This window comes from Pongo abelii, chromosome 7, assembly GCF_028885655.2.
Source record: "Pongo abelii isolate AG06213 chromosome 7, NHGRI_mPonAbe1-v2.0_pri, whole genome shotgun sequence".
Classification (NCBI taxonomy): Eukaryota; Metazoa; Chordata; class Mammalia; order Primates; family Hominidae; genus Pongo; species Pongo abelii.
In genome coordinates, this window is record NC_071992.2 from 110,371,096 (window position 1) to 110,385,200 (window position 14,105).

The following is a 14,105-nucleotide window of genomic DNA, read 5'->3' on the forward strand; positions in this document are numbered from 1 at the left end:
GTGTTAAGACGTATCTTGGGGAAAATATGGCTACTTTCTCAAAGTTGTAAGCTTTATTTTTATATATAAAGTCCAGCTTTTATTAGATGTTTCTGATTCCCAAAATAATAGTATTAGGATATTCCTTATTTTAGGCTTTAAATAATTTGTATAATAAAATAGTGTCAGTAGGTCCAAAGCTGAAATGCAAAGTTCAGATTTCTAATACAAAGGAGAGGAGTATTTTGTTTCTTTTGGTACAGCCATGGTTCCCAAACTGTGTAGCAGGGCACCTTAGCAAATTAACATGGTTGCCACACAATATTTTAAAATTTTTGAGAAAAACATAGCAACACCTGTTGGACATCACATAAACTACTACTTTGAGGTAGTTTACATTTTCAACATTAAATAGCATTATATTCCTTTCTATAACAACATATCTTTACAAAACTGGGTTTTCAGCAGTTTGATAAAAAGTACTGTGCAAGAAGCAGAGAGGAAAAGAAAATGATACTGATTCCAAGGTTTGAGACATGCAGTGTCCACAGTTACTAGTGGTGATGATGTACATTCTTATTAAGCTGTTGGATCTAACTGCTTAATAAACACAAGTATTAGATATTTCTTTTGGACCAGGTATGCTGTGAAAAAAGTACTGAGGCACTAAATAGTGTCATGAGCTGAGAAAGTTTGAGAACATCTGTGCTATAGGCAAGAAAAATACAAAACATCATTTAGTTTTTCTACCTAGAAATTTTCTAAATAAATAGTCATACAAAAAAGGGAAAATATATACAAACATACATACAAAGTTTTGATTTTTATTGAAATCGTTAAGTATCAAACAAAATCTGCTTTCTTCAGATAAAAATATTCTCTCAGATGTCTCCAGATAACTGCTAAGTCTAAATTGGTCCTTCAATGTCTTATTTTTATTGTCCTCATGAAATGTTCATATACAGTTAAGATGTTCCCAAAAGGATTTTTATCGTGTAAAGGAGCGTACATGACGACCTCTACCACTGCCTCCACTAACAAACTTTCCTCTTGAGCCTCCACTGCCGCTATTTGCACTAGCCCAGGAAGGTCCGAGTCCCCCACGACCTCTAGAAGCACGGTCCCGAGGACTTGGGCGGTAACCTGTAAAAGAAAGAATATAGTTTTTAGTTCCAATGTCCTTTCTTTTCCAAGATTATAAATACTAATCTACGACACTGAGCTCAAACCAAGAATTACTCTATTCTCTTTTAAAATTCACATGCAAGCACTGTGAATGGGCCAAAGATTCTTGAATTATACATTTTAAACAGGTAAACTATATGGTATATGAGAATTATATCCCAAATAAACTATTATTTTTTTAAAATGTGCATTTGAAACCAAAAGCTACTTCTGATAAGTAAAATTCTGGACTAGATAAATGTTTAAAAAAAAAAAAGGTTATGTGCTTACACACCTAAGACAATACTATAAGCAAAAAACTATATGCTGTATAAAGGTATCTCTGTTATTAAAATACTTTGTGGTCAGAAAGATACCTTAAGCATTGGCTTTCATTACTGAAACATAAAAATAAGAGCACATCACCATGAAACTGTTCAGATTATACAAACAGTTCAGAAACTAAAAATTTGATTATTTTTATAGAAGATGTATATTGGGCATTCATTCAAGGATATAAACTTTAGAACTTTAAGTCTATACTCTAAAATATTCTCTCCCAGAATGAGAGTACAGTTGACCCTTAAACAACATGGGTTTCAACTGCCTGGGTCCACTTATATGAGGATTTTCTTCCACCTCTGCTACTCCTAAGAAAGACCTCTCCTCCTCTTCCTCAGCCTATGGAATGCTATGACCTTTACGAAGATCCACTTTCACTTAATAGTAAATGTATTTTCTCTTCCTTATGATTTTCTTAATAACATTTTCTTTTCTCCAGCTTATTTAATTGTAATACATTATACAATATATATATAACATATAAAATATGTGTCAATCAACTGTTTATGTTATCTGTAAGGCTTCTAGTCAACAGCATACTATGAGTAGTTAAGTTTTGGGGAAGTCAAAGTTATACTTAGATTTTTGACTGCGTGGGGCAAGGGGATGGGGGAGTTTAGCACCCCTAGCCCCCTCTGTATATGATATCAACAATTTTAAAAGGAGGAATTTACTTCCCTTCTCTCAGCAATATCAAGTAGCAAGGATGTATACCTGTAGAACTAAGGGGTCGTAATGGTGGAAGAGGGCCTCTGTTAAAATTGCTCTGGCCTCCACGACTTTCATTGTAATTTCCTCGAGGAGTATTCTGAGCACTCCAACTAGAGCCTCTTGTTCCTTCCCGACGACTGTAGTTTCCTAAACACAAACAGCACAATCAAAATCACTTTTTTCACAACTTCAGTTGGATTCTTTTAAATGACAGATTTTTCTTAATCTTCAAAATGGAAAATAAACTGAAATTCTGTAAATTGACTGTACTATACAGTGGCAGCATCACAGTGGTTAAGAGCAGAGGCTATAGAGCCAAACTGCCAGGGATCAAATACTAGTTCTACCACTTGTATTTACGTGCCCTGGTGAGCTGACTGACAATTTTCTCTTCCACAAATTGGGTGTACTAAGAGAACTTGCCTCATGGGGTTGACGTGAGGTTATAATATGTAAAGTGCTTATAATAGTTCCTGACACACCTAAGTGTTTGTTATTAATATAAACACAGATTCTCTTTCACTCTCACCCTCCTAACTCAGCAGGTATGAAAACATGTTTATCAATCCACTACTAAAGTATAATTTCTATAAGTATCCCTAGTTTCTAAAATCTTGTAAGGCCAGGTGCAGTGGCTCATGCCTGTAATCCCTGCACTTTGGGAGGCCGAGGTGGGTGGGTCACCTGAGGTCAGGAGTTCGAGACCAGTCTGGCCAACATAGTGAAACCCCGTCTCTACTAACAATATAAAAATTAGCCGGGTGTGGTGGCGCATGCCTATAATCCCAGTTACTCGGGAGGTTGAAGCAAGAGAATCGCTTGGACCCAGGAAGCAGAGGCTGCAGTGAGCCGAGATTGCGCCATTGCACTCCAGCCTGGGCAACAAGAGCAAAACTCTGTCTCCAAAAAAAAAAAAAAAAATCTTGTAACAATTTCAAACAGACTAAATATAACATTAGAAAACAAGCAGATTAGGCAGATCAATGGTGAACTGCACAGAACAATCTTAAGAAAACTGTTAAGTATAATTGTGAAAATAATGTAAGGGTATTACTCAGAAAATGTATAATTCTCAATGTAAAAAGGAAAATAAGGCTGAGCACAGTGGCTCATGCCTGTAATCCCAGCACTTTGGGAAGCCAAGGTGGGTGGATCACTTGAGGTCAGGAGTTTGAGACTAGCCTGGCAAACAAGGCGAAAACCTGTCTCTACTGAAAATACAAAAATTAGTTGGGCATTGTGGTGCATGCCTGTAGTCCCAGATACTTGGGAGGCTGAGGCAGGAGAATCACTTGAACCAAGGAGGCAGAGTTTGTAGTGAGCTGAGATCACACCACTGCACCCCAGCCTGGGCAACAGGGCAAGACTCTCGTCTCAAAAAAAAAAAAAGTGGGGGGAAATAATTAGCCAAGACTTCTAAACTCATTATTAAAAGTACAATGCATGAAAGGTTCATTGAAAAAAAAGTTTCTTTCTTCTATCCAATAGAGTACTCTGCAAACAGTACCACTAGTCCAGAGGTGGCTCAACTGCAGCAACAGGAAAACAGTTTATCTGAATCTCTTCCATCTAAATCACTTTCATTCAATATTTTAACATTCCAATATTCTAACCCGTTAGAAAATACATACTAATTAGTTACCTTTTGAAGCAGGTGGTGTGAAAAACCTATTCTGACTGTGGAAAGCACCCCGTCCTCCTCTATTGCCTGAAAAGCCACCACGGGAAGAAATCTTCTGTGATACTTTGAGTGGCCGTTTTGGTGGGGGTATTCCATCTTGAGGAACCACTTCTTTACTTTCGGCAGCAACAAAGTCATCCACATGCATAGATGGTGGTCTACTTGTGTTCTGTTTTCTCTGACGAAAAATATCATGAGGTCGTATACCCTGTCCAAATCCTCCCCTGCCCCTTCCTCTTGGTGGTGGCACAACATGAGCTCGTTTGGCAGGTTCAATGTATTCAGATTTTCCACTATTAAAACAAAAACATGCCATAAAACATTTTTCTTTCAGATTTCTAGCAAAAATAATCTTTATAATACCCAAAATTATATTTCAATTTTTTTGTACTCCAATTCTGTTAACTTTGCAAGTATCTATCACACTTCTGGGATAATACAACAAACTAGCTAAGAAAGGTACTCACATTTCATTGTTATGAATAACAATGTTTTAGAATAATCCAGTTCACTTCTTATTCAAACCTTCCAAAATCTTGTAGAAAACAATGTAACAAATGTATTGGGTATATCCTGGCCAAATTATTATGTTTAAATAAAAAAGTACAAACAATGTTCATGATTCCAATGCTATGTTAACTTCCTTTCTAGTTTAATAGCATGTGTCTAACTTTTTTTTTTTTTTTTTTTTTTTTTTGAGAGACAGAGTCTTGCTCTGTCGCCCAGGCTGGAGTGCAGTGGCGTGATCTCGGCTCAGTGCAATCTCTGCCTCCCGGGTTCATGCCATTCTCCTGCCTCAGCCTCCCGAGTAGCTGGGACTACAGGCACCCACCACCACGACCAGCTAATTTTTTTTTTTTGTATTTTTAGTAGAGACGGGGTTTCAACATGTTAGCCAGAATGGTCTCGATCTCCTGACCTCGTGAACCAGCCGCCTCGGCCTCCCAAAGTGCTGGGATTACAGGCGTGAGCCACCGCGCTCGGCCGCATGTGTCTATCTTAAAATACACTAAAATACATAAGCTTATATGATGACATTTGAGATCTTCAGTGGAATAAATTTTACCTTGAAGTTATAAAGGTCTCATGCTTGTGCTTCCCAAGTTTGAATCCTTTAGTAGTCTTGGTTCTTCCTGGAGATGATGGTTCTGACAAAAATGAGCGCTCTAATTCTGAGTGCAAATCAAAGTCACTACAGCATTTTTCAGAGAGTTCAATTAAGTCAACCTTTACCTGCAGTCATAATAATGAAACAAAACACATATTAAATGTAATTATTAGCATAACATTTGACTATAGAAATTCTTATTACCTATAAATTATATTTGCCTTTCATAAGAAATAAATTATAGATCTACCTCTTTCCCTCATCTTTCCAAAAGCACATGGCATTGGTAGTTTAAAAACAAACACACACACACACACCTTAGTAATGCTACTTTTTTTGTGTGTGGCATTCTTCAAAGCAGGGCTATTAATCTAGGACACTTTTGATACCTGAGCAGGAAACTCAGTATTTGTCTATATAAATTAACACTGTAATATCTCCTGAATTTTTCCAAAAAAAGAATCTGAAAATAACATACTCTGCCAGCCTTATATAGTCAACATTTCTATTGCAAAAAAATTCTGTGCCACAGATTCCCAAAAGCTCTATGCATTTAATGAGGTTCCCATCTAAGTTTAATTTCAGGGAAATCAACATTCAGTTTACTTAGGTTTTATTCAAATTTATCAAATGTAAGATACCTAAAATTTCTCTAATCCAGAGGGTTACAATTATCATCACAAGACAGTTGTGATTAAACTTAAAGTTATAAAATTAGTAACTTTTAACAAATATTTTATACCTGTGCTGCCCAACATGGTAGCCACTAACCACATGTGCCTATCTAAATTAATCAAAATTAAATCAAAATAAAATTCAGTTCCCTAGTCATCCACATTTCAACTGTACAACAAGCACATGAGGCTACTGTTTTGGACAGGGCAGACTACAAAATATTTGCATTATTGCATAAAATTCTACTGGAGAGGACAGTTTTAAAGAACCACTGAACAGCTTGCACTAAAAATAAATTAATTTTTAATGTACTTTTAATTGAATTGTATGTGGTTTTTTAAAAAAGGAAAAGCAGCCCTCAACACACTAAATACAAATGTGAAGCAAATCATTCTCTTAGTTTTATTGTACATGATGAACACCAGTATGTTTCTTTGATAAAGAAAAGGAACAATGTACTGTATAATAAGATGTGGCTAAAATAATTCTCGTTACCACATCTCTGAGAAGCATAAAACAGACTGCAATAAATTTTAAATAGTTAATTATACTCTTACCTATTCAGCATTATGTTTAAGAATGTCAATTCCCATTCATACTATATTATAACAAATACATTCTTCACAAGTTTCCAAACTGAGAGCCACACCATAGCACAACCATTCCTCTCCTTAAACCCAAATGCAAGAATAAACCGTTGTTTTGTGGGATACTTTTCTCTATTCTATACCCTGTCAATGTAAGAAAACAAAGTGCTTCATAGAACTTATGCAAAAGTTTGATTTTTCCCTTAAAAAAGTCACATTCTCTGGCCAAATGTGGTGGCTCACGCCTGTAATCCCATCGCTTTGGGAGGCCAAAGAGAGAGGATTGTTTGAGGCTAGGAGTGAGACCAGCCTGGGTAACAGAGTGAGACTTTATGCATATTAAAAAAATTTTTTTTTTGGCTGGGCATGGTGGCTCACGCCTGTAATCTCAGCACTCTGGGAGGCCAAGGCGGGCAGATCACAAGGTCAGGAGTTTGAGACCAGCCTGACCAACATGGTGAAACCCAGTCTCTACTAAAAATACAAAAAAATTAGCCAGGCGTGGTGGCGCACGCCTGTAATCCCAGCTACTCAGGAGGCTGAGGCAGAAGAATCGCTTGAACCCGAGAGGTGGAGGTTGCAGTGAGCTGAGATCGCGCCACTGCACTCCAGTCTGGGTGACAGGTGAGACTCTGTCTCAAAAAAAAAAAAATTTAACAAAAAAGTCACAACCTCAAAATACAGATCACTAACTAGAAAGCAGCAAAAAAAGCAGCAGAAAAAACTTTCTGGATGCCATAAAGTGGGCAAGTGGCATAAAAATAATGTAGGACTTGCCTCCAAGTAGACTTTAACAGCCATAAAATATGGAAACTATTATAATGCTAACAATATATAAAGAAACAGAAAAAACAATAACATTTTTCTAAATATTTAGTAATAATTTATACCAAATCCAGATCTGTATCAATCTCTTCAGCCTGAAATGGAGTGAACCACATAGATTTCAACTGATCATCCATGACATCAGCAAGCACATAGGCAGTCCTGGAACAAGAAAAGTATCTGGTGAAAAGCAGAATTCTAAAATCAAATTTCAATTTTTTTTTTTTTTTTTGAGACACAGTCTTGCTGTTACCCAGCTGGAGTGCAGTGGCACGATCACAGCTCACTGCAGCCTTGATCTCCTGGGCTCAAGTGATCCTCCCACCTTAGCCTCCCTAGTAGCTGGGACCACAGGTGTGCACCACCACACCCAGCTAATTTAAAAAAAAATTTTTGTAGAGATAGGGTCTCCCTATGTTGCCCAGGCTAGTCTCAAACTCCTGAGCTCAAGCTATCTTCCTGCCTCAGCCTTCCGAAGTGCTGGGACTATAGTCGTGAGCCAACACACCCAGTCTTTTAGCTTATCTTCAAGTAAAATCTGTGGAAGGTACAATTAAAATTATTACTTTCTGAAGTATTATTAAAAGTAGTACCTAAAAAAGAAACTCTCAAAAGCAATTAAAAATTAAGTATCCTTAAAAACAAATAACTTGAAAACTAATTCTGCTGTAACAAGTTTTGACCTTTCAGTAAAATAAAACAATGTCCTGATTTTATCTGCTAGCTTGTTTCTGTACAGCCTGCAAGCTAGCATGATTTGTATAAATTAAAAAAAAGAAAAACAACAAAAAACTAAAGAAGAATACACAACAGAGGCTGTATGGCCTGCAAAGCCTAGAATTCTTACTATCTGGCCCTTTATAGAAAAAAACGTTTGTTGGTCCCCCCTAGACTACAGCCATTATAAAACCAACATCTACTCAATCATAAAACATTGTGTATTTTACCTATTGTTAAACAGATTCTGAAGAGATTCTGGAGCTGAAAGTACTGGTTCTACATCCTGGTCACTGAGAGGTAAAGGGTCACCTGATGACTCCAGCATCTGCTTAAGTCCAACTACATTGTCCAACAAAGAATCCAGATTGTCATCATCTTTTGAATGTTCCTAGATACAAATAAAGGCAGAATAAGAAGGTGCAGGTAAAACTTACGTCTGTAAACCTACTGACTCCTTAGTAGAAAAGGCTATATGTATTATTACTAAGAAATTTGGAACACTGTCAGAAATTATTAACATTAAATATATTTAAATAAAACAAACACCAAAACACTTGTCATTTTATTTCTAAACAATAGCAGCAGAGGGTACCCTGCTTCCAAGGAACAGACAATTCAAAAAGTACTGTCTTCATGTACTCCTTAAAATTCATAACAGGATGGAGGACTTCACTTCAAATTATTAATTCAAAGAGTTATTTGAAATGGTACAAACACCCAGCTAAAGATTCACTATTTTAAAAAAGGTCACTATGAAATACTTGTACTAGTCAAACTAAGAGGAAAATAAGCCTTAAGAATGCTCTGTTTTTGTTTTTCTTTTTTACCAAAACAAGCTTCTCTAGTTCCAGGAACAAATTTTCTGGACTTTCTTCTTTGCTTTGTAGAAGCTGTTTTAACTCTGCAGCATTAATACTCATCGTCCGTGATGGATGAGCTCCCTCTACTTCCATGAGACCATTATCATCTCCACAGCATCCCTGTAAATGTCACACGTAAGTTAAATTTGAGAGCAGAGAAATTTACAAAGATGCATCCACACTTATTCATATTATCTAAGCCATATGCTGCAATCTTTCCTTCAATGTTTTGATTTTTACATCAGTACAAATGGATAGTTTTAAGAAGGATTTAGATCAAAGGTGAAGTATGTTTTCTTTGAGAAAGACTCACTATTTAAATAGGTAAACATATATTTTACTGGCACCAAGAATTTTCAACAAAATACCGAATGACAAATACACTGGCAGTTGTAGGACATGTGACACACTGATTGATACTCAAGAATTAATAAAATGCTTGCTATAACAAAGAACTGATGAAACCTGAAATTATCTTTCTGAAGATAACACAAACAACTAAAGAAAACAGTAACTATCATATTTAAGACTATATTCTGTCACATAGAAAAGTTAATATTTTCTGCTTTAAAAAGTATGCTACATCATAAATTGAATTCTGGAGTGATAACATTTCAATACCAGAAAACCCTTCTAGCAAAATAAATCTTGCTTCATGATAAGAAAACCAACCATCCTTACTGTCACATACACTTATGGTAGAGGGCCGTATGCCTACCTAAACATTGTATAATATCTTTAGCCTTGTTTTTTTGTTGTTGTTGAGACAGGGCCTCGCTATGTCACCCAGGCTGCAGTGCAGTGGCACAATCATAGCTCACTGCAGCCTCGACCTCCCCAGGTTCAAGTGATCCTTTCATCTCATCCTCCCAAGTACCTGGGACTCACTACAAGCACGTGCCACCATGCCCAGGTAATTTAAAATTTTTCATATAGATGGGGTCTCACTATGTTACCTAGGCTGATCTCAAATCCTGGGGTCAAGCAATCCTCCCACCTCAACCTCCCAAAATGCTGAGATTACAAGTGTGAGCCACCTTGCCTAACCTGTTTTTCTTTCTTTTCTTTTTCTTTTTTTGAGATGGAGTCGCACTTTGTTGCCCAGGCTGGAGTGCAATGGCACAATCTCAGCTCACTGCAACCTCTGCCTCCCGGGTTCAAGCACTGGAATACAGGCATCCACCACCAAGCCCAGCTAATTTTTTGTATTTTTAGTAGAGACGAGGTTTCACCATGTTGGCCAGGCTGGTTTCGAACTCCTGACCTCGAGTGATCCACCCACCTTGGCCTCCCAAAGTGCTAGGATTACAGGAGTGAGCCACCGTGCCCGGCCTATTTTTCTTATTTTAAGAGACGAGTTGGCCAGGCATGGTGGCTCATGCCTGTAATCCCAGCACTTTTGGAGGCTGAGGCAGGTGGATTGCTTGAGCCCAAGAGTTCAAGACCAGCCTGGGCAACATGGCAAAATCCCATCTCTACTAAAAATACAAAAATTAGCCGGGTGTGATGGTGCACATCTATAGTCCCAGCTACTCAGGAGGCTGAGGTGGAAGGATCACCTGAGCCTAAGGAAGTCAAGGCTGCAGTGAGCCATGATCACACCACTGCACTCCAGCCTGGGCATCAGAGTGAGACCTCGTCTCAGGAAAAAAACAGAGAGGGAGAGAGAGTCTCACTCTTTCATCCAAGCTGAAGTACACTGGCATGATCATAGCTCACTGCAACCTTGAACTCATAGGTTTCCCCATAGATTTCCCCAACTCCACCTCCTGAGCAGCTGGGACTAGAGGCACATGCCACCAAACTAAGTAGGGCAGGCATATTAATGGCTTCTGGAATTGTGTTCATAATATACCATGACTTTGGAAAATACTAATGAGAGAAATCTTTATTAAATTTTAACAATAAGATTTTAGAGTGGGGAAAATAATCTTTAATTCATATTTGTATGATAGACCAAAAATACTAAACCATAATAAACTTTACAGTTATCCCAAAATCACAACATCCAAAACAATCAGTAAATTAAGTAACAAAAATAAGTAAACAACAAAGAGACTAACAAAACTTCATTATTCTGAGTTGCCCTAGCAAGGTAACTCAATGTCATAAATTTTTTTTCTTTTTTGAGACAGCGTCTTGCTCTGTCACCCAGACTAGACTGCAGTGACACAATCATAGCTAAGTTCAGCCTCCAACTCCTGGACTCAAGCTATCCTCCAATCTTAGCCTCTCAAATAGATGGGACTACTGGTGGGCACACCACGTCTGGCTAATTCTTGTTGTTTCTAGAAACAGAGTTTTGCTGTGTTGTACAGGTTGATCTCAAACTCCTGGGCTCAAGCGATCCTACCACAGCCTCCCAAAGTGATGGGATTAGAGGCACGTGCCACCACACTCATCTAAGAATTATTTTAAAATGAAGAAACTTGGCCAGGTGAGGTAGCTCATGCCTGTAATCCCAGCACTTTGGGAGGCCGAGGTGGGCAGATCACCTAAGATCAGGAGTTCAAGACCAGCCTGGCCAACATGGTGAAATTCCATCTCTACTAAAAAAGTACAAAAAATTAGCTGGGCATGGTGGCAGGTGCCTGTAATCCCAGCTACTCAGGAGGCTGAGGCAGGAGAATCACTTGAACCCAGTATGTGGAGGTTGCAGTGAGCCGAGATCGTGCTACTGCACTCCAGTCTGGAAGACAGAGCGACACTCTATCTAAAATAAAATAAAATAAAATAAAATGAACTAAAGTGATCTTTTTTATGTTGGATATTTGATATATAAAGTGATTTAACTTACGGCAAAGTATTTCTCTTTTTTTCGAGACAGGGTCTCACTATTTTGCCCAGGCTGGTCTCAAACTCCTGGCCCCAAGAGATCCTCCCACCTCAGCCCACCAAAGTGCTGAGATTACAGGTGTGAATCACCGTACTTGGCCAAAGATTTCAAATTTAAGAAACACCAAATACATACATACATATATACACAAACACACACATACTTACAATTGTGTCAGAATTAAGAATTTGTCTCATAAATTCTAAAAATGAAGATGCAAGCTCTCCTGTGTCCTTACTAAACGTGCTGACCACTCGTTTCAGTAAACTATGCAGAGCACTACTGTTTTTCCTTAAAGAACTGTAAATAAAGAAAATAAAGAGAAGATATTATCTTAAAATATGAGCGTATAAAACTGGTATGATAAATGAACTCAGTTCAGACAGAATAAAACTTACTCCATCATTTTTAAAAATGCTAAGAAGTACTTTGGTGTGTCTTTGTACATAAATATAACAAAAAACCATCAATAGTTACCAACTCCTTTTAAAGCTAAGCTTCAAGATCTTAAAAAAACAAAATTCCCCCAAATAATACATTTATAAAATTTAACACAAGAGGCTGGGTGTGGTGGCTCACGCCTGTAATCCCGGCGCTTTGGGAGGCCGAAGGGGGTGGATCACTTGAGGTCAGGAGTTTAAGAGCAGCCTGGCCAACATAGCGTAACCCGGTCTCTACTAAAAAAAAAATACAAAAATTAACAGGGGGTGGCAGCACACACCTGCAATCCCAGCTACTCGGGAGGAGGTGAGGCAGAAGAATCACTTAAACGATTGGGAGGCAGAGGTTGCAGCAAGCCGAAATCACGCCACTGCACTCCAGCTTGAAGGACAGAGCGAGGCTTCATCTCAAAAAAAAAAAAAAAAAACAAACTTAACACAGAAAACTTGCCAGTTCCCTATTTATAAACCTTTTGGCTGGGCGCGGTGGCTCACACCTGTAATCCCAGCACTTTGGGAGGTCGAGGCGGGCAGATCATGAGGTCAGGAGATCAAGACCATCCTGGCTAACACAGTAAAATCCCGTCTCTACGAAAAATACAAAAAATTAGCCAGACTTGGTGGTGCACGCCTGTAATCCCAGCTACTGGGGAGGCTGAGGCAGGAGAATCACTTGAACCCAGGAGATGGAGGTTGCAGTGAGCCGAGATTATACCACTGCACTAAGCCTGGGCAACAACAAAGAGAAATAGATTAAATTCAAAAATAAAAACGTTAATGGAAAAAGCATGGGTTCAAAATTGGACTATACCAATTACTAACCACTACACACAATCTTTAAGTGAGTCATACTTCCGTGGTTTATCAAAAACTGGGGCCCTATTAGAATGCCTAACATTTTAAAACTTGCAATACCGAGTTCTGGGGAGGATGAGGAGCAACTGGAGCTCTAATACACTGCTAGTGGGAATGAAAAATGGTATCTCTACTTTGGAAAACAGTTCGGTAGTTTCTTTTAAGGTTAAACATACACCTATCATACAACCCAGTAACCCCACTCCTAAGTGTCTACCCAAGAGAAAAGAAAACTGAGATTCACACAAAAACCTGTGTGCAAAGCTTTATTCATAACCGCCAAAATTTGAAAACAACTCAGATTGCTAGAAAATTAGTCACCGATAAGAACAAACTACATGACTCTAAGCATCTGTCAAAATACATAGAACTGTACACCATAAAACATACATTTGACTAGATATAATTTTTAAAAAAATCAACAAGGGGTTGGGCGCAGTGGCTCATGCCTTTAATCCCAGCACTTTGGGAGGCCGAGGCAGGCAGATAACAAGGTCAGGAGTTCAAGACCAGCCTGGCCAACATAGTGAAACCCTGTCTCCACTAAAAAAACAAAATATATACAAAAAATTAGCCGGGCGTGGTGGCAGGCACCTGTAATCCCAGCTACTCGTGAGGCTGAGGCAGGAGAATCACTTGAACCCGGGAGGCGCAGGTTGCAGTGAGCCAAGATCGCACCATTGCACTCCAGCCCAGGGGACAGTGCGAGACTCCATCTCAAAACAAAAACAAAAAAAAAAAACAATAAGGATATGAGGGAAAAAATAAGAATGCAGACTATGACCAATGAATCTAACTGTATTACAAATGAACCATATAACCAAACTGAAGGAGACAGGGAAGAAAGAAGCTGACATAAATAACTTTGAAAAACAGTTTTTTGACTGGATACACTAAGGCTAAAGACAAAAAGAACCGTATACAAACACTGTACTCCCATTGCTCAATTTGGAGTATGGTTTAGTAATGAGTTTGAGACTGCTACTTCGTTTGTAAACTAGGGCTAAACAAATAAGCAAATATAGATAATGAGAGCTGAATTTCTCACTGTTAGAGAATAAAATAATCAAGAAAGGGAAAAGGCTAGAATTCGCTTCTGGTACTGGATCAAAGTATTAGTATGGGCCAGGTGTGGTGGCTCACGCCTATAATCCCAGCACTTTGGAAGGCAGGGATAGGTGGATCACTTGAGCCCAGGAGTTCGAGACCAGCCTGGGCACCAGTTGAAACCCCGGATCTACAAAAAATACAAAAATTAGCCAGGCATGGTGGCTTGTGCCTGTAGTAGTACTTGGAAGGTTGAGGCAGTGCATGAAATTTTC

The 14,105-nt window shown here is 38.5% G+C and overlaps 1 protein-coding gene across 3 annotated transcripts in view; it reads right to left on the bottom strand.

The window, feature by feature from the left end:
• Nucleotides 1–783: 783 nt before the first annotated feature.
• The window catches only part of VIRMA (vir like m6A methyltransferase associated), a 64,817-nt gene continuing 51,495 nt past the window's right edge, over nt 784–14,105 (bottom strand). For all 3 annotated transcript variants that reach the window (XM_024251247.3, XM_009243959.4, XM_054518676.2), the window contains 8 exons: nt 11,656–11,788; nt 8,620–8,772; nt 8,020–8,180; nt 7,138–7,234; nt 4,944–5,110; nt 3,839–4,170; nt 2,200–2,343; nt 784–1,122 (listed from right to left, as the gene is read on the bottom strand). In XM_024251247.3, coding sequence (XP_024107015.3) covers nt 968–1,122; nt 2,200–2,343; nt 3,839–4,170; nt 4,944–5,110; nt 7,138–7,234; nt 8,020–8,180; nt 8,620–8,772; nt 11,656–11,788 — 1,342 coding nt within the window. In that variant the 3' untranslated portion in view covers nt 784–967. The remainder of the gene's footprint in view (nt 1,123–2,199; nt 2,344–3,838; nt 4,171–4,943; nt 5,111–7,137; nt 7,235–8,019; nt 8,181–8,619; nt 8,773–11,655; nt 11,789–14,105) is intronic.